Below are 19,208 nucleotides of genomic sequence, written 5' to 3'. Positions count from 1 at the left end.
AGCCAGCCTGCCTCTGTAAGGAATCCTGAGTTCTTTCTCGCTATTTCCCAGGAAGTCCTGAGTGACTCCTCCTTCCTTCTTCTTCTCTCTGTTTTCCCTCTTCACCGGAGCAGTTTCGAGTCTTAGCACCAGCTGTTGGGCAGACCTTTGTCTGCCTTCTCTGCCCCATATGTCCTAAACTCCTCTTTTTTGGGCAGTGCCTCTTCAAGTCCCTTTCTAATTTTTCTACTGGGGTATCTGTCTTGTTTATGGGTAGATGTGGTCCTTATAGATCCCGAGTACAGTGCCTTTATTAGTCATTTCAGTTCAATATTCTGAGGCTATCCTCTACCCTCTCATTTGATGATTAGAAGATTTTCATTTTCGTCTAGTCAAAATTAACTTCGTGGCTAATACTGTCTTGAGTGCTATTTTAAAAAACCTTTGCCTATTGCAGATTCATGAAGGTGTTCTTCTATATTATATTCTAAAGGTCTTTGGGGTCTCCAGCTTATTTACAATCTACATGGAATTTATTTTTCTTATGAGGTGAGGTCGGGATTTTCTTTTTTTTTTTTAATATGAATGTAGAGTTGTCTCAGAACAACTGAAGTTGTCTCTTCATTTGTTGAAAAGACCATCCTTTTTATAAAATTCTGCAGAATCATCTTTGATATAAGTCAAGTCTATTGGCCTATCTCTGTAACATATATGTATATGTGAAATAAAAATGGCATGGATCTAGCATAATTTGTTTTATTAGTCTTCTATTGATGAACATTTAGCGTTCCAATTTTTATGCTGTGAACAATAATGAACTACATTTTACATATATTTTGTGTAATTGCATGGTATTTTTATAGCATATATTATTTAATTCCATAGGATAAGTAAAGAGTAACGACTAACATTATATAATATTGGTACTTATGCAAGAACTTCTGTAGTTTTATAGAAATTAATTTTTTCTGCAGTGAAACAAACTATTTTTAAAGCTCTCTCATGCAAAACCAAAACAGGGGAACAATTAAAAGACTGTCTTAAGTATTACAAGTTGCCTGCAAGTTACTTGGCTTTGAGAGAGTATATTATACAGTAGGAGATATCGAGCCAACCTCAGTGGTTCATGGGCAGGCAGACTCATTGGCAACAACCTGGAGCCTATTGAAAAAGCAGAATCCCAAGCCCGACCCCAGCCTGCTGGATCAGATGTGCATTTTAACAAGATTCCCTCATGATTTAACAAGATCCTCCAATGCATATTAAGTTTGAGAAGCAATGTTTTAGTACATGATGTGAAACAAAATGAAACTCTCTTTTTTTTTTTCAAATGAGAATATGTTCTGTAGTGTCACATGAATGTCCATGACCTTTGCAATGTTTGTAGAGGCTATAAAAATCAGAATTGCAATTTCACTGGTGGTGGCTACTAACTATAAAACCTTAATAGCTACAAAAATTAATATATTACTGTGTAAAAGCTTATTTTCCCAAAGCATATTCACTTACCTCTTTAAGTATATTCCTGTAAAGTAATGAAAGTAGGGATTATTCCGTCTGCTATGTGACTGTCACAATGCTTCCAAGCTTGGTGACCTGGCCACAATGCATGCTGCCTCAAAACTAAAATAATATTGGCAAGAAGAAAATATTGGCAAGTCAAAAGCTGTATAATCAGTTCCACTTCCAGTGGAGTTTTGGAAAAGTATGAATAATCTAAATTCAAACATCATCCATCTTTTTTTCACAATGCTTGATGTGGACTCAAAATATTAGCTGGAATTTAATTTCCTTTTTTTATGCTCTATTTATAGGTGGTAGAATACCCAAAGTAGGAAGCCGAAATAATAATAGTAGTAATGATGATGATAATAATAAAAGACAAACACAGTCAATCCACAACACACACCAACTGTGTATCATTAGAAATTGGTTTCTCATTGTATATAAAGTCTGCATTCCTGGCCCCCCATATTCTAGCCCTGCTATCCTTACATAATTATCTGTGCATCCCACTGAGTTCTAGATCTGTGGGTGCTCATAGCCACGACAGGTTAGATATGTGAGCGCTTCATCTGGCTCAGTACAGGTTGACTCAACTACCTCCTGGAGGGAGGGAAGTCACAGATGGCCAGGAGGGAGTTGTTGACATGAATGGATATTCTCATTCAAGTTCGTGTCTGAGCTCATCAGAGACCGCTTTGTGGCTGTTTATCTTCAGTGTCTTGTGTGGCATATGGGGCCCCCAGCGTCTTTCCCCACGATGCCCAGTAACAGGGTCGTGTGTGAGGACAGCCTGGCAGCTTAGCTGTAAAAATGAGCTGCTCCATGCTTCAGCAAATCTCTTTCTTTTTCCTTTTGTGTTTCCAGTTGCCACGATCTTCAAATGGAGATTGCCCTTCTCCAGGAGCAGACCTCTCATCTGCAGTTTGTGATTCATTCCCAACATCAGAACCTGCGCAGCGTCATCCAGGAGGTCAGATTAATCAAGTGTGTTTCTCTGGTAGATGGGATGTTTACAGTGCGAAGACCGAATACAGGCAGCTTGTCTGGACCTTACAAGCAGTGAGATTCTTCTCCCCGCTGACATTTCCTTTTTATTCCCAGGCAGCATGACCCTGTGTTCAATGCCTTCTTTTGTCTCTATGTCAACACCTGTAGCGTTCTCAATGAAGATATCTGGGAAATTGTGTTTAACTGCTCTTTAGTTGTTTCCATGATTTTTTAAAAGGGGTTCTGAGCCGGAGAATGTACACTGTTTTTTTAGACGATTTTGGAGGTTAGAAGCTTCAGCCCTTTCTGAGGACACGATGATCTGTTTTTATAACCTCATAAATAGCAAATTTACTTAGTAGGTGTGTGGGGACAGGGGTGTAGCCTGGCCATTCTTCTCTGGAAACGTCCTGGCAGGTGAAAGAGAAGAGGTAATTGCGGTAGCAGCCAGATGGACGGTGGATTGTGTACGCATCCAGTTTATTTCAAGATATCTATTGATCTGGTTTGAGGGCTCTGCTTTAGACTTAAAATTAGACCTTCCATCATTTTTTACTACCTAATATTTGTTTCCAAAAGGAATCCTTCCAAATGCCTCTCATACCACCCCGACACAAATAAAACATTTGGTTAGGATCTCACCAAAAGCGCAGAGAATTGAGTCATGGCACTTGAGAGCCCGGAGGGACTTAGAGGGTATCCCAGATTCTCATTTTCCAGATGAGAAAACTGAGGCTCAGAGTAGTTCAGTGACAGAAATGACAGTGGCGGAATCAGCCTTAGAACCCCTGGGTTTCTTCTCTTCCCGCTCTGTTCTGGTCTTCATACCCCACCTCCCCAGTTCCTCATTGTTTCTTGGCAGATGCTTTTCTTCCCAAGCAAAGCAGGCTCAGCTCGTGATGCCGCAGGCTGACCAGATCTCTGCCTCAGGGAGCTTCCCCGTGCCAGGCACACACCTTGTGTGACGGCCACCCACCTCTGTACCCTCAGTAGGAAAACGTTATGCGGTGGAGACAGTGATGGCCAAAGCTGCTTCCCACAGGATGCGTGCCCGCTGGATTCGGTTTAAACAGGTTTTCCAAAGATGACAGTGTTTAATAGGACTGCCCACGTGCTCTCCTCCCCAGGTGCCAATGTGCCCTGCTATTTCCTGCAACCTGCTGAGCCCGCTAATGCTTTGGGATTTAATTTTTTAACTTGATGGGCGTCAGTTGACCCTAAAAACCTGTGCAATTTCTGACTTAAGTAACTTCCCTGTTGTCTGACGAGATTCTTCCAATTGTGTTTCCTAATTCTTAGATGGAAGGATTAAAAACTAATTTGAAAGAACAAGATAAAAGGATTGAAAATCTGAAAGAAAAAGTTAACATACTTGAAGCCCAGGTAAGGAGGGAATGTGATGTATATTTCAGTATGATTGATTGCGGGTGAGTGTGTGTGTGGGTTCTCGGTGTCTCCATGAGCCTGTGTGTGGATGTGTCGTGTGTGCTCGTGTGCCACTGTGACACAGTGAGTCTGTGTGTGCACGGGTGTGTGTGTCATTGTGCCTGAGTATCTCTGTGTGAGTGTACTTGTGTCTGTGTGTATATATGAGCGTCTTTTTGTGAGTGTGGGTAGATGTGTGTCTTCTATGCATAAGAAATTAAAGATTTGTGGGAGAGGTACTCTTAATAACATTAAAGTATTAAACATTATTTTATAACATTAAATACTATTAAATAACTGTGGAAAGCTCACCCAAATATTCCAGAATGCTTGCTATATTGGGGAGATACAAAGTAACATGTGGACGTGAATTAGAAGCCTGGTCGAGACCACCTTGTGTGAATTCAGACCCAGCCAGGTAGCTGGCTTTGCTGTCTTATATCTTTGTCTCTTTCCTGCCCTGATATGTCCTTTTTTCTCCTCTTTTTTTAATTTTTTTTTAATGTTTACTTACTTTTGAGAGAGAGAAACAGAGTGTGAGCAGGCAATGGGTAGAGAGAGGGAGACGCGAATCCAAAGCGGGCTCCAGGCTGTCAGCGCAGAGCCTGAGGTGGGGCTCGAACTCACAAACCACAAGATCTTGACCTGAGCCAACGTCGGACGCTTAACCGACTGAGCCACCCAGGTGCTCCTCTCTTTCCTCCTCATTTATCTTTCACATCGATCGCGGCTTCCGCCCTTTGCATCAGGGCTCACCCACTTCAAGAAGCCTGTTGTAATTTTCTTATTTTTCAGTGTTTTGAAACCTGAAGCCTAGCATAACGCTTCATAATTTACCATCAGAAACGTGCTTTTCTTCCCGCCCGCTCATCTCCGCTTCACTAGGGAAGCCCTTTATAGACTTTCGGCTACAGACCCAGGCTCGGCTGTGCCCCACCTCCCAGCAAGTGCCGCAAAGCCCACACAGGGGTGGCTGGAGTGCCCAAGATGCCACAGCTGCGTCCACCTGGGCTCCAGCCGGTGCTCAGGGCCACCGCTTCCTTCTCTGTCAGAGACTCATCATTCGCCGCCTGGACGGGTCAGCTTTTCTACTTCATTCTTCTGTGTTTCGACTTCCTGCCATGCACTCCTGTCCCAAGGAACACAGAGATGCTCTGACTTCCACTAGATTTCTCCTCCTCTCTGGGGGCTTTTTCCCCCCACAGGGTAGCCCAGGGAGGAGCCGCACCACCATACTCCCACCACACTGCCACACCGTTTCTCGCACCACCGTGTTCTTTCTGCTTTCCCCAAACAAATCATAATAATGCGAAGAGGCCATAAATATGTTTACATCTTTACTTTTGTAACCATTGCCGTGTTTTGCCATGTCGACCTTCCCAGAGGACCACTGTTCTCTCTGTCCTGGTGGTTGGGGCCTCGAAGCCTTGGGCTTTTCTTAGATTTTCACCTTCTTTAGGTTACACGTGACTGGTTGATAAAAATACTTGCATCTCTGTGCAGCTGAAAAATGCAACGATTTTTCTGGAATAATTGGCTCAAAACTGGTTTCCCCTCCAGTGCCCAGTAACGGCTGGTCAGTTTCAAGGGGCCTCAGAGGATGGGATTCATATCCCTTAGAGCCTCTTCCTCCCAAGAAAGGTATCTAAGGGTATTTCCTCACAGCTTTGTGTACTTTTGGCAAACATTTGGCAAATGTTACTTGAGAGAATATTTTTTCTTTTATGATTTGTATGTAACTAATATATAGTCATTCGTTTCTATATAAATTAAGAAATATGGATAGCCAAATATAATAAGAAAATTATGCAAACCTGCCATCCATGAGTCAGCACAGTTGTGTATATTTGTTTTTCTATAGGACTCTTATGTGGCTGGTACATATGTGTGCATAGGTATTAAACATATAGACTATTTATGGCATAATATGTCTATATCACTGTATTTTTATTCATTTAATTTATTTAATTTATTTTAAATGTTTATTTATTTTCGAGGGGGAGAGAGGTAGACAGGGAGGTGTGGGGAGAGATGGGGACAGAGGATCCGAAGCAGGCTCTGTGCTGACAGCAGAGAGCCTGATACAGGGCTCCAACTCATGAACTGTGAGATCATGATCCGAGCTGAAGTCGTACACGTAACCAACTGAGCCACCCAGGAGCCCCTATTTCATTGTATTTTTAAGCTTTTATTCATTTCACTCATTTGCTCACATCATCAATCTTGTAGTTAATTCTATAAGTACGTATTGAGTGGCTACTATGATGTAGATGCTAAGGTAGGGAAAACAATATTGAATAAAATAGACATAAGTGAGCCCTACACTCTGGACTTTACTGCCTAGAGAGGGAGACACATAAATGAACACGTAACTTGCAATATTTTGGAAGCATTCTGCCAGAAAAGAACAAGATATTCTGAGAGAAAACACCTGGATAGAAGATTTAGATTGGTGGGTGGGAACAAGCTCTCTAAGAAAATGAGTTTTAATCTGAGCTTAGTGGAAAACTGGGTGGTAGGGCAGGTCAGGCAGAAGGACAGGGAGCCATTGTGATTGCTTCTAATCCGAGAGTGGTATGTAATAGCATGGAATGACATTGGAAAAGTAAGAAGAGACCATGCCAAGGAGTCTTTTTCTCTATATTGCAACATATCAAGAAGTCTATGCTTACCAAACAGATTTCATTTGTATTATCTTTAAATGGCCACTATATTGATCTACAATAATTTAATTAACTCAGTCCTTATTGTTGGACCTTAGATTGTTTTTCAGTATTAACATTTGTGGGGTTTTTGTTGTTTTGTTTGGTTTTGAATTTTTTTAATGTTTATTTATTTTTGAGAGAGAGAGAGCATGAGCAGGGAGGGGAAGAGAGAGAGGGAGACACAGAATCTGAAGCAGTCTCCAGGTTCCAAACTGTCAGCACAGAGCCCGATGTGGGGCTTGAACTCATGAACTGCAAAATCATGACCTGAGCAGAAGTCGAACGCTTAACCAATGGAGCCACCCAGGCACCCCTCAGTATTGCTTTTGTAAACAACACTGAATTTAACATCTTTATACAAAGATCACTAATCATTTATATATTTACTTCCTTCCTTAAGATAAATTTTTAGAAGCGGAATTGGTAACTCAGAGTATATCCATTTTTAAGGTTTTTGATAACGTGTTCTCTGACTTCTAGGTTTCTGCAGGATCAGTCATCTCCCTCAGTGGCCACAGGCCCACCTGCAGCTGCCTCTGCTCTGGCAGTCAACAGTCCTTCAGTCCTCATATTTCCAATCTGCTGATAGTCTTTTCCCCCCTCTCTATTACTAAGGGATTTTAATACATAGAAATCATTTGTTATTATTTTCTTTTCTTTTTTCTTTTTTCTTTTTTTTTTTTTTAATTTTTTTTTCAACATTTATTTATTTTTGGGACAGAGAGAGACAGAGCACGAACGGGGGAGGGGCAGAGAGAGAGGGAGACACAGAATCGGAAACAGGCTCCAGGCTCTGAGCCATCAGCCCAGAGCCTGACGCGGGGCTCAAACTCACGGACCGCGAGATCGTGACCTGGCTGAAGTCGGACGCTTAACCGACTGCACCACCCAGGCGCCCCGATTTATTATTTTAATAAAATATAAGAAGGGGGAGATGATAAACACATGTTCTCAGATTCCCATTTTGGACTGGGAATCTCATTTAAATCCAAGTTTACATGTAATTCATGAAGTTTGGTGTGAGGTAGGGATCTAACTTTTTAGTCGTCTCACTTTACTGAGAAGTCTGGGCTTCTTTCATGCATTTGAAATGCCTTTTATCCTAGACTGAACTTTCATGTTGGAAATCTGTTCCAATGGTGTATCTGCCTGTTTTGGCTCCAGTGCCCTCTTGCTTTACTCGCTGCACTTTGGTAATACATTTTAATTGGAGAGACTACCTGTCTCTGGGCTTTCACTGCATTGTGGTTCTGGGTTCTGGGTCAGACGTAATGAAGTGCCAGCTGTCATCACAGGATCAAGGTATCAGTGGTACTACCAGAACAATGTATTTGTTTCCCATGTACTATGTTTCTATTTTCTCAAAAATTCAGCAAATAATTGCTGATTAGCCACTTGGTATGATATGAGAAAGCAACAGATTTGTTCCCCTCGTGGAAACTTCTTGGTAGGCCACAGACTCTTTGCAGTGATGTGAAAGCACCTCTCAATACTGTCTCAGATTCTCTGTAGATAGCTTGATTCAAGCCACTATATATTAAAGTTTTCTTTTACAAAAAGGCTTCAAACTATGGCACTATTGGATGAATGTCTTTATATATTCTCAATATTATCTTCTGTAGATAAATCTTTTCCTTCACAGCAAGGAATTTTACAGTAACCACTTCAGCTTTATAAAGTCCAAACCACATGAATTTAATTTATCCATCAAATAGTTATGTGTCTTTATGATGTACCAGGAAATGTTTCAAATGTTGAGTATATGGGTAATGCACAGAACAGACTGTCCCTGACCTCATCTAGCTTATACTTTATTTGAAAATACAGATAATCGGGGCGCCTGGGTGGCTCAGTCGTTTGAGCGGCCGACTTCGGCTCAGGTCACGATCTCGCGGTCCGTGAGTTCGAGCCCTGCGTCGGGCTCTGTGCTGACAGCTCGGAGGCTGGAGCCTGTTTCAGATTCTGTGTCTCCCTCTTTCTCTGCCCCTCCCCCATTCGTGCTCTGTCTCTCTCTGTCTCAAAAATAAATGAACGTTAAAAAAAAATACAGATAATAACACACAAACAAGTAAATAAACAATTGGGGAGAATAAGTGTTCTGAAAAGTGTAGAATATGACAATATGTTAGAGAGTGATGGGAATCAGGAAAAGCATCTCTGGACCTGTGATATTTGACCACATACTTGAATTTAGTGAGTGCTTGAGCCATGGTTAGCCTATTTCTGGTCTGGTCCTAGTCAGTGATTATTATGAAGTTCTTAACTGGGATGATATATGCAGGGGTAGGCTGGCTTTCACTGCAAATTTAAGACCGCTGCCTATTTTAGAATCCATTATATAACAGGATGAATTGATTCCATTTATAAAAAGTGGTCACCTGAGCTTGAACAACCTGTGTAAGCACATCACCAGTCTAAACCGCACAGACAGCATAGTTTTCTCATCCATACCAGAAGCATTCATCTCTTTTTAGGCATGCTTACATGCTTCATTTTATTTAATCCTCAAAACTACTCTGGGAGAAAGTTATTACTACATTTCATAACTGATTAAACTGAGATTCAGAGAAGTTAAGAAACTCATTCAACGTCACTTTGCTGCATTGGAGTCTTCTTGCCTTGGAAGCACCTGCTCCCCTCCCCCCATCACCACCACAAAATCTGTTTATCTGAGTGATTAAATTAAGTGTGTGCTCAGGGGGTATGTATGTGCATGTGCTTATATTAATGTGTGAAATATATGTGTGTACATACATTATGTGTTTAGAAATGAAGTCATTAAATTTGCCATACCTTTTACATTTATTTTAGTCATGGTCACATTTCTTATATTAAAATGATTTCCATTTTCCAGTTTTTTGAGTCATGGTAACAAATACTTTTTTTTTTTTTTTAATTTTTTTTTTTCAACGTTTATTTATTTTTGGGACAGAGAGAGACAGAGCATGAACGGGGGAGGGGCAGAGAGAGAGGGAGACACAGAATCGGAAACAGGCTCCAGGCTCTGAGCCATCAGCCCAGAGCCCGACGCGGGGCTCGAACTCACGGACCGCGAGATCGTGACCTGGCTGAAGTCGGACGCTTAACCGACTGCGCCACCCAGGCGCCCCACAAATACTTTTTTTGGTAACAAATACTTTTTTCTGTGACATTCTTTCTGTTCTAGCAGGGTATTCCCCCCCTCTCTGCAAGGGAGATATATACACTCATATAACTCTATTCTTTAAAAAAACAATCTTTGGGGTGTCTGAGTGGCTCAGTAAGTTAAGCATCAGACTCTTGATTTCGGCTCAGGTCATGATCTCATGGTTCATGGGATTGTGCCCCTCATTGGGCTCTGTGCTTAAAGGACAGAGCCTGCATAGGATTCTCTCTCTCCCTCTCTCTCTCTTTCTGCTCCTTTCTGCTTGCGCTCTCTCTCTCTGTCTCTCTCTCAAAATAAATAAATAAATATTAAAAAGCTTTAAGGTTTAAAAAAATTTTTTAATATCACTGGAAAATTTCTGCTTAACTCTACCAAAATTATGTTTCTTTCTACTTTTGTATGATATCTTTATCATCTTAATCTTCAGCTCTGACATTCCTCTCACATTTCATGCATTTCATGCATTTCATGCATTTTTAGCTTCCTCACTAATGACCTGCTGATAGGGAAATGTGTCTTCAGAAATTATACCATTTTCTAAACATTGAAGATTATCTTATTTTATATAACCATCATCATCCCTAACATTTAATTTAACAAGAATGTGTTGGTAGAAAGTATGCAAAAAATTAGGCTCTCTTGTAAAATCATGTCAATAAACTATCCTTGGATAGAGTCATAAAAAAGCAGACATATTCTGGTCATTGATTTGTAGTTTTGTAAAGTAACGATGTAATAAAACTCGTGGATATGGCTGTCCTAATTAAAGGAAAAACTATGAAAGCCCATGAATCAAAAATAAGTATCTAAATCTAGCCAATGAAATAAATCAGCATGGAAGTTGAGATAAATGAAAATAAAGACAGTCTAAAATGATAGCTCCTATGCTTTTGTACTGTTTGGTACTCAGCAACTTGAGAAACTAGGAATTCGTTTTGGACAAAATCCCAGTAATCTCTACATAATTGTCCAGCCTGGATTATTTTAGTGTTTGTTGTCATCATGATGTGATTTGAATTGCTTCCTAACTTGCAGAGTATTGTATAGAGAGGAGTTTTTCTCAGCAACGTACTTAGTCAATGATATGTGCCTACACTTGTTTGGAGTGTATATTAGCTTTACCTCCATTATACAAGGAACATCTTTATTATCAGTTTATTAAATCTGAAGTACATTTCCTACATGAGACTTTAGTTAAGTGCTTGACTCTTGAAACGTCACAGTGAATGATCAATGTGTGTGAAGACTTTTGTTCCATTTTTTAGTTATTACGCAGTACAGATGCTGAGGGATGTGAAGGGGCAAAATCCACATCTTGTCTCAGCTTTCCTTACTTCAATGGTTCTTCGTCTTTTTTAAAAGTTATTTTAAATTTTATCGAAATCCAAGTCAGTTAACATGTAGCGTAATAATGATTTCAGGAGTAGAATTTAGTGATTCATCACTTACATATAACACCCAGTGCTCATCGCAACAAGCGCCCTCCTTAATGCCCATCCCCCCACCTACCACTCCTCCAGCAACCCTCTGTTTGTTCTCTGTATAAGAGTTTCTTATGGTTTGCCTCCCTCTATGTTTTTATCTTAGTTTCTTCATCTTAGCAGCACATTAGAATTACCTATGGAGTCTTGAAAAGTCTTGAACCCAGACTGCAACAAAGTTAAACAGAATCTCTCAGATGAGACTCTAGATCCATTAGTTTTTAAATCTCTCCAGATAATTCCAATATACAACCAACACTGAAAACCAGCACTTTAGTCCAGTGGTTCTCAAACTTGAACAGACATCAGAGTCATCTTAAAACACATAAACACTTAAAACTTTAAGAAGTGAGCTTCTTAAAACACATTCCTTGGCTACCCTGGGTTTCTCAGTAGGTCTTATTGGAGATTGAGGGTAGGTAGTTCTAGTAAGTTCTCAGGTGACGCTGATATTGCTGATATCCCAAGATCACACTTTAAGAACCTTTTTCTCCCTTCTTTTCCACCTAGGCCATTTCATTTTGCCTTCAAGGTCCAGCTGAAATCTCCTTGTGTATGAAAATATCATAAATTATTCTGCTCACTGATTTCTGTTATACCTTTTACATAGTGATTAATTACCTACTGCCTCGGGAATCTCCTGAACTTTTTATTTTTTATTTTTTAATGTTTACATGTTTGTTTTATCACTTCCACCATGCTGTGTATACTGTATACTGGAAAGGAAGATCCATGCTTTCTTGTGCGTCTTCACATTCCCTCTGCCCATGGGTTGGTGCCATAGACATGGCAGAAACTAATTGGATAGATGGATGGATAGGTGGATGGATGCAGATTAATTCTTGATTAATTTCCTGACGGTTTCCTTTCTTCTGTGTCATGTTTATCAGACCTGAAATCCCTTCAGAAATCATTGAATCTCTGTGTCTCCTGGGGCTCACCATTTACTTATTTGTAATATAAGGAGGCTGAGCTAATTCTTCTGGTTACAGAAAAAGAACACCTTTCAGGGAAAAGAGCATAGGATTTGGAGTCACACAGGATTGCATAAAGCTTGCACATTTGAACAGAGTCCTGCATATACAATGTGTGGGTTATCAGAAACAAGTTACCTAAACAATTTGAGTTTTGCCAGCCTTATTTCTTTAATATGCATAAGAATAAAAGTTATCAAAGAATAGATATATGGAAAGCACCTGGAAAAGGTCTTGACATTTGCTAGGCATGCATAACTGTTAAACCTCTTGCTTCCATGAAAATTCTAACATGTTTCCCCAAAACATGCATTTTCGTGTTGGCTTGCTCCAAACCGTCTGGTGGACTTTTAGGAAATACCTTTTAAACTTCAATTATATGACACTTTAACTTCTTAGTTTCCTAATAGGTATTGGAGCTGGTGTAATCCTGTTCTTTTAACGCTATAGCACCCCCTGTCAACCTCCCACCGAGCCACCCTTCAGTCCCAGACCCTACTATACTGGTGTATCCTTTAAACACCTCTGGCTTGCCAGTGCAGCCAACTGACAACCGTGAGCATGATGCTTCGCTGTTTTAAGTCTCATTTTCCAGATCTGTTGAATGAATGTGCTTGGTGTGACTATGCTGTAGAGGAGACAGTGGCACTGCAGCAGAAGGACATGACTTTGAACCCTGGTTCTGCCATGAACAAGACGTTGGGCACTTAAGCTCTTTGGACCTCAGTTTTTAGTTATAAAAATGGCACTTGGACTCGAAAATCTTAAATCTTAAGAATCTGTGCCAGACACTGGGCACAGTACATACTGAATATCTCATTTCAGAACCTGCGAAGAAAAAAACGATGATTCCACTTTACAGATGAGGACATTGGGCTCAGAGAGGTTAGGCAAACTAAGTGAGGTCACAAAGCTATCAAGTGGCTGTGCTAGGATTTGTACCTGAGAAATGAAACTGTTGCCTTCCTTATTATCAGCCTTTGCATTATCTCCCAGAATTATAAGAGTGTTTCCAGATTTAAAATATTATGATCATATGAGATTTTTCTTCCAACGACTTCAACATGGTAGGCAAGACATGTATTATTTACCACTAGTATAGAGATCAAGAAACGGAGGCTTCAGTGAGAAAATTGAGGCTAAAAATGCCATGAACTATATGGTAAAGAACAGATGGTGCTTATTTTCATGGAGTTTATAATCAAGAGATTGCACAAGAAAGACAAACATGTAATAAATATTGTGGGTGTCTTTAACAAGGTTCTTTAATAAAGTTATTTTGTGAAGTTCTTTGCAACTCTTTCTACATAAAAGAAACTGTAAAATCAAACATAGTTTAGCTGTTGAATTTCAGAGGCTAATGTAGAATACTCTATTTTAACCCCTTGGAAAAGTATGCAGTCTTCAAGATGTTTTTGTAATTTCAGAGATAATAGTGACTCTCAACCGGCTACATTCTGTGTTTTAATAGAGTGACTGAAACAACAAGCTTACTGCCAAGGAGTGATGTAGGTGGTGGGTTGATCAGAGTATTAAGCATGTGGCTAATCAACGTGCTACCTATGTAATCTTTTTTTTTTTTTTTTTTCACTTTAGAATAAAGAACTAAAAACCAAGGTGGCACTTTGGTCTGAAACTCCTAGAACAACAGTATCCAAGGGTGTCTCTACAAGGTAAGTTTTTTCTTCCCCCACTGCCATCTGCCTTCACAGCTTTGTTGAACATTCATTCATGAATGTTGGCATCTATCCCACTTGAGAAATATTCCAATCTATTAATACTTATGTAATCACTTGTTTACTGTCTGTTTCCCAGTTCTTGAGAACTGGACCTGTGTTATTTGTTCAGCATTGAATCCTCAAAGCCTAACATATAAATACTTACTGAATAAATGAATGAATAAATTTAGATATCTTTTCTTGCTTTGTGCCATAAAACAAGCCAGGTATCTGCTTCAACTCTTTCTACAAGCAGTACACATCATCTTCCTTATTGTCCTTGTTTTCTGTTACTCCTGTTTTCTGTAGCATTGATGAACACTTTAATTATAAATTGTATTTATTTAAATGTCCATGACTGTATCTCAAACCAGGTAGATTGTAAATGTCAAGAAGGCAGGAATGGTTCCTTGTATTTCACTTTATTTCCTGCATTGCTAAGGGCAAGAGTCTTCAATAACTGCCTAATAATGACTGAATCAAGCAATGATAATGACCCACTACAGCAATCAAAACGGTAGTTGAAACCATCAAAGTCACTTTCTAATGGTGACAGAATCTGAAGTGACAAGTTGTAAAAAAAGAAAAAAAAAAAGACTTCTGGGCTCAAATCTTATTTCCATAATACTCTATGAAATTATCACTTAAAAGAAAACATAGTCTGTAATTACATGAATCATTTAAAAAGTGATTAAAAACTTCCTGTTCTAGCAGCTTTTGAATTTCCCAGTCTAATCCCTCTAGGGCAGAAGCCTGTTTTCTGAAACTCTCTTCTGTTCAGTGCCTGAGGTAGAAAATCAGGCCCGCTGTGATGAGTATCAGTCCAAGAATTCAGGTGGGTCCATCTCCCTTGGCAGAACTCCCTGCAGCCTTGCTTCCCTTTGCTAATGATATATGTAATGAGAGATGAGATGAAGCCATTCTGAATAGATTCTTCTAAAATTGTCAGTCCCCCTGATGCGAAGTTATCCACTTTTTGGCCAGTAGCCCTGAAACTTCCAATAAAGAAAAGAAATTAAGCCCCAGAAATATTACAGGAGGAAGTGAAATACCCACATTTCAGAAGCAGTGAGAGAAGTAGTCACTTCAGTGGGGGAAGAAATGAAGAGTCCAGAACAGAAGAGCAAGCATGACTTGCCAAGGAAAAGGAAGACAATTGATTTTTTTGTTCCCTTACCAAATACCAGTCCCCTTGGGGTGGTGAGGCATCAGCTGTTTTGACCCCGTAGGGAACGCAGCCAGAGTGGAGTGAAGGAGAGATCAACTGCTTGTCTCTTTATTGTAACTACTCCAGTATTGAATGCAGAGACTCTAGCCCGTACAGAGGGAATGTGCTGGAAAGAATGACTTCTAGGGCCAATTCTTTAGTTGTAGTAAATTCATTGTTAAACATCTTTCAGTTTTAAAGATTTCTTTTCTTTCTATGACTTGGTAGGTCTCATGTTTGCAAAATGAAATATGGCCAATTGGCTGCTTTGAGAACGTAAGTGGTAGTATGATGTGGTAATTCTGGGTTCACCCATATGCAGTGGAATTATAACTCAAGGGAGAGATTGGAGTAGAAAAGTAGCTGTTCAGGGGGAAAATCATATGCATTTAAAAATTAATCCAGGCAAATCTCTTTAATTACCCACAAAATATAACTCTGTATCTCTCAGTAAATACTAAAAAGCAAGGTGGTGTCTTTGAGCATTAAAACATATAGATGTTAACACCAGAAAGGGTGTTTGCTGGAGATTCAGGGTCATGTTCTTAGACAAAAACAGCAACAAAATGCACATACAAACGTGTGTGTGTGTGTGTGTGTGTGTACATACATATATACATACGTATATATTGTAAATACTGGATTCACACAGTGAGGGGAGAAGTTCAGACTTGAGAAGCCCACAGGACTCAAACATCCTGGCAGGAGGGTTGATTCGTGTTTCCTGTCTCCAGGTCACTCCAATGCATGCCTTCACTGCATGGAATGGCAGGTATAGTCTCTAATTCTCTCTCACTTCCCCTCACTCTTCCTCACTCTTGTCCCTCTACAACTAGCTGAATTTACATAAGTTAGATGCTTCCACAGTGTGATTCTATCATGTCTCATGGGGAATTAGTCAGTCAACCAATTAACCACCAGATCTCTTAGATTAAAGCAATTAGTTCATATTTGGTCGTATAGCGGTGGTGGAGATGGAAATGGTGGTGATACACCAATTATATCACTAAAGTTTAATGTGCTCTCTATCAATAATTATTTGATCTTTTCTATAGTGAATTGAAGACTGAAGGCACTACGCCCTATCTGATGTTGATCAGGCTCCAGAAATGAGCTGACTAGCTGAAGATCTCAATAAGAAAGATCACTATGTGGGTCTTATTTATTCCTTGAAACACAGACTAAATGTGCAAGTTAAAATGGCTCACTGGCGGTATTCAATGGGATTTATTATACATCAACGGCTCTGCAGGAAGAGGACACTCCAGAAAATCAAACAAATGTATATTCAAGGCAAGGAACTCTTCCTTCAAAACTTACTGAATGGGTGAAGAGACCTGGGGCATTTGATGGAAGATGAATTTTGCTTTAAACTTCAAAAAGAATCTGAATATTTTTTGCAGATTTTTGCTGAAGGGAGTGGTTTAAGGTTGTTGACTATAACCTTCTGATAGTGGTTTTATGTGTATAAATGGAAGAGTGTATGTGCATGTGTGTGAATAAATGATATATTTTAAAGTTAACTTTGAATAACAAGAAATATCCTAATATGAATTTATAAATTCATCTCCTGACCTATCGTTAGTAGGGGAGTTATTCTCTATGGCATTATGGGCAGGAGAAGTAGGTTCTTTTTAGCTAATTCCCCAATCCACGCAGCCCTCCATTGCTAAGAATCATGGCATCTTACCGCACCTCAGAAGCCATTGTTCTTCAGCTGGGATTGAGAATTGGTTGCGAAAGATAACCCACACGTAAGCATGAAGAAATGCAGTTTGTGACTCTGACCTGGTGCCTAATTTTCTTTATAAGATTCATTGTATTAGCTAAGAAAATATTTGGGGGAAAGAATAGGAACACAATGCCGTCAGCTCACACCTTCACAAAAATACGTGCTTTGTGGGTTAAGAGGAACAGTGGCTACTGTCTATAGCTGGGAAGATTCTCCATCCATCGTATGTCCAGTGCCTTGGTGAGAGTGTGCTTGCATTTTGATACAGGCATTCATCACAGGTGAGTTTGTGCTTGCTATGAGGAAAACCAGACTCTAATTTGTAGAAGTGAAAACGGGCTAACAGGATAGAAGGCACTTGAACTAAATGAATAATGGGCAGACTTAGCCCTGCTGAAGGGTGAATTACTTGTAAGCCTTTTGATTATCCTCTCTGGTGTACGACTGCAAACATTTTCTCAGGAAAGCTGCTTCAAGCCTTTCAAATGTGGAATGTGAAATATCAGTATTATCTATGAAATATTTAAAAATACATTCAAATGAGATTAAGTGACGCATTTATAACTTCATTGACGTACTGTAATCCTTGAAATGTTGCGTAACTGTATGTGTGCATTTCGTGAATCATGTTTTTATTGCTTGCTGGTTTTTCAGATGTAGTTATTTAATAGCATTTATGACATGGCTCCGATGCCAGGAACAATTCTAAGTACTTTACCTGTATTAATTGCTTTAATCTACCCAAAAGACCTGAAAAGCAAGTCATACTATTATTACCATCTCACAGGGGTGGATGCTGTGAGGTCCAGTAATTTTCCCTGCTGCTACTATGGAGCGAGGATTTGGACCTCTTGATTTGGCTGTCAGTATTCCTTCTACCTGCTCGCTTGATGGTCTGAGATACTCCCACACTATAGAAATGCTTTTTCTTTTTGCTACTTTAATGAAACAGCTTCCTTGTTGGCTATCTGCACCATCCTGTGAGTGACAGAAAGAACTTTTACTCATAAAGTAAATATTTTCCTGCAATAAGTTGGCCTTTCACCTACTTGGACTACCCTCATAAGAACGTAGTTCAGAACAACTTGCTAAAAATCTTCTAATTTTACATTCATTATCATGACCTTATACCACATGGAAGACTTTTGGGCAGTGTATTTTCAGGCACATTTGTGGGTGATTGGGATCATGAATTCTGCTTCAAGCATTTGCAGTGTAGTGTGTGAATTCACTTTTCACCTGGTGATCACTTAGGTTCCTCGTACACCTCAATCACCAAGCTGGATGTTAATAAATGCGAGATTTTGGAACGGATCCATTGATCAGACCTAACAACCAGAATGATTCCCATTAGAATAATGTATTCTAAAGACAAAAATAGGAAGACACTGCTGGATTTAATGTAGGTCTCACTCTGCTCATTTTTGTTTTGTTTTTTTGTTTATTTATTTTTTTAATATGAAATTTATTGTCAAATTGGTTTCCATACAACACCCAGTGCTCATCCCAACAGGTGTCCTCCTTAATGCCCATCACCCACTTTCCCCTCCCTCCCACCCCCCATCAACCCTCAGTTTGTTCTCAGTTTTAAGAGTCTCTTATGTTTTGGCTCTCTCCCTCTCTAACCTTTTTTTTTCCCTTCCCCTCCCCCATGGTCTTCTGTTAAGTTTCTCAGGATCCACATAAGAGTGAAAACATATGGTATCTGCCTTTCTCTGGAGGACTTATTTCACTTAGCATAACATCTTTGAACATGGAAAGTACCACTGGACGTGATACAGATAGGAGGTGCTCATGTGCCCTCCATGTTCACCTTGGAATGTTCTTTGGATTTCCTGAGACTAAGATCAAGCAGTTTCAGCAGCGTAAAAAGATCTGGACTCTTCAAATACAAAAATATCTTTTTAATAGCATCAGCAGTATCATTTATTTGTCATATATAGATTATTTCCTATATCTTTACTGTCTCAGCTTTTATCATTTGGAATGTTTTTGGAATAAATATTTCTGAGCCATAAAACAAACAATTACAATGGAGAATAAAAAGTATTAATCTGAAAGTAGTATCACGCGAGAAATACAGGAAAAGAAATACCAGTTCAGTTTTAGCCTAAATAATTGTGCTTATAATTATACTAATTAATACATTAGATAAGAAGGCCTGAAGTGGACCTTGAAGTGACTATATGAAGGTAGAAATGAAAAGAAACAGTTTCACTTTGATTACATATATCATTACGAATTACCATTAGGAAATGTTCAAGCAACAACAAAGAGAAACGTTTAAATAATTGGTGTAATACATCTATCTTTTGAATAATTGTTTACAATAAAGAAATTGATATCATA

At 39.4% G+C, this 19,208-nt stretch overlaps 1 protein-coding gene across 1 annotated transcript in view; it reads left to right on the top strand.

Annotated features, from left to right (window-relative positions):
• Positions 1 to 19,208, top strand: part of CCDC68 (coiled-coil domain containing 68) — a 41,129-nt gene extending 21,921 nt beyond the window's left edge. The window contains exons 8-11 of the mRNA XM_045457283.1: positions 2,350 to 2,455; positions 3,772 to 3,855; positions 13,799 to 13,875; positions 16,183 to 19,208. Coding sequence (XP_045313239.1) covers positions 2,350 to 2,455; positions 3,772 to 3,855; positions 13,799 to 13,875; positions 16,183 to 16,240 — 325 coding nt within the window. The 3' untranslated portion in view covers positions 16,241 to 19,208. The remainder of the gene's footprint in view (positions 1 to 2,349; positions 2,456 to 3,771; positions 3,856 to 13,798; positions 13,876 to 16,182) is intronic.

Source organism: Leopardus geoffroyi, chromosome D3 (genome assembly GCF_018350155.1).
Source record: "Leopardus geoffroyi isolate Oge1 chromosome D3, O.geoffroyi_Oge1_pat1.0, whole genome shotgun sequence".
Lineage (NCBI taxonomy): Eukaryota > Metazoa > Chordata > Mammalia > Carnivora > Felidae > Leopardus > Leopardus geoffroyi.
This window is presented reverse-complemented; position numbering and strand designations above follow the sequence as displayed.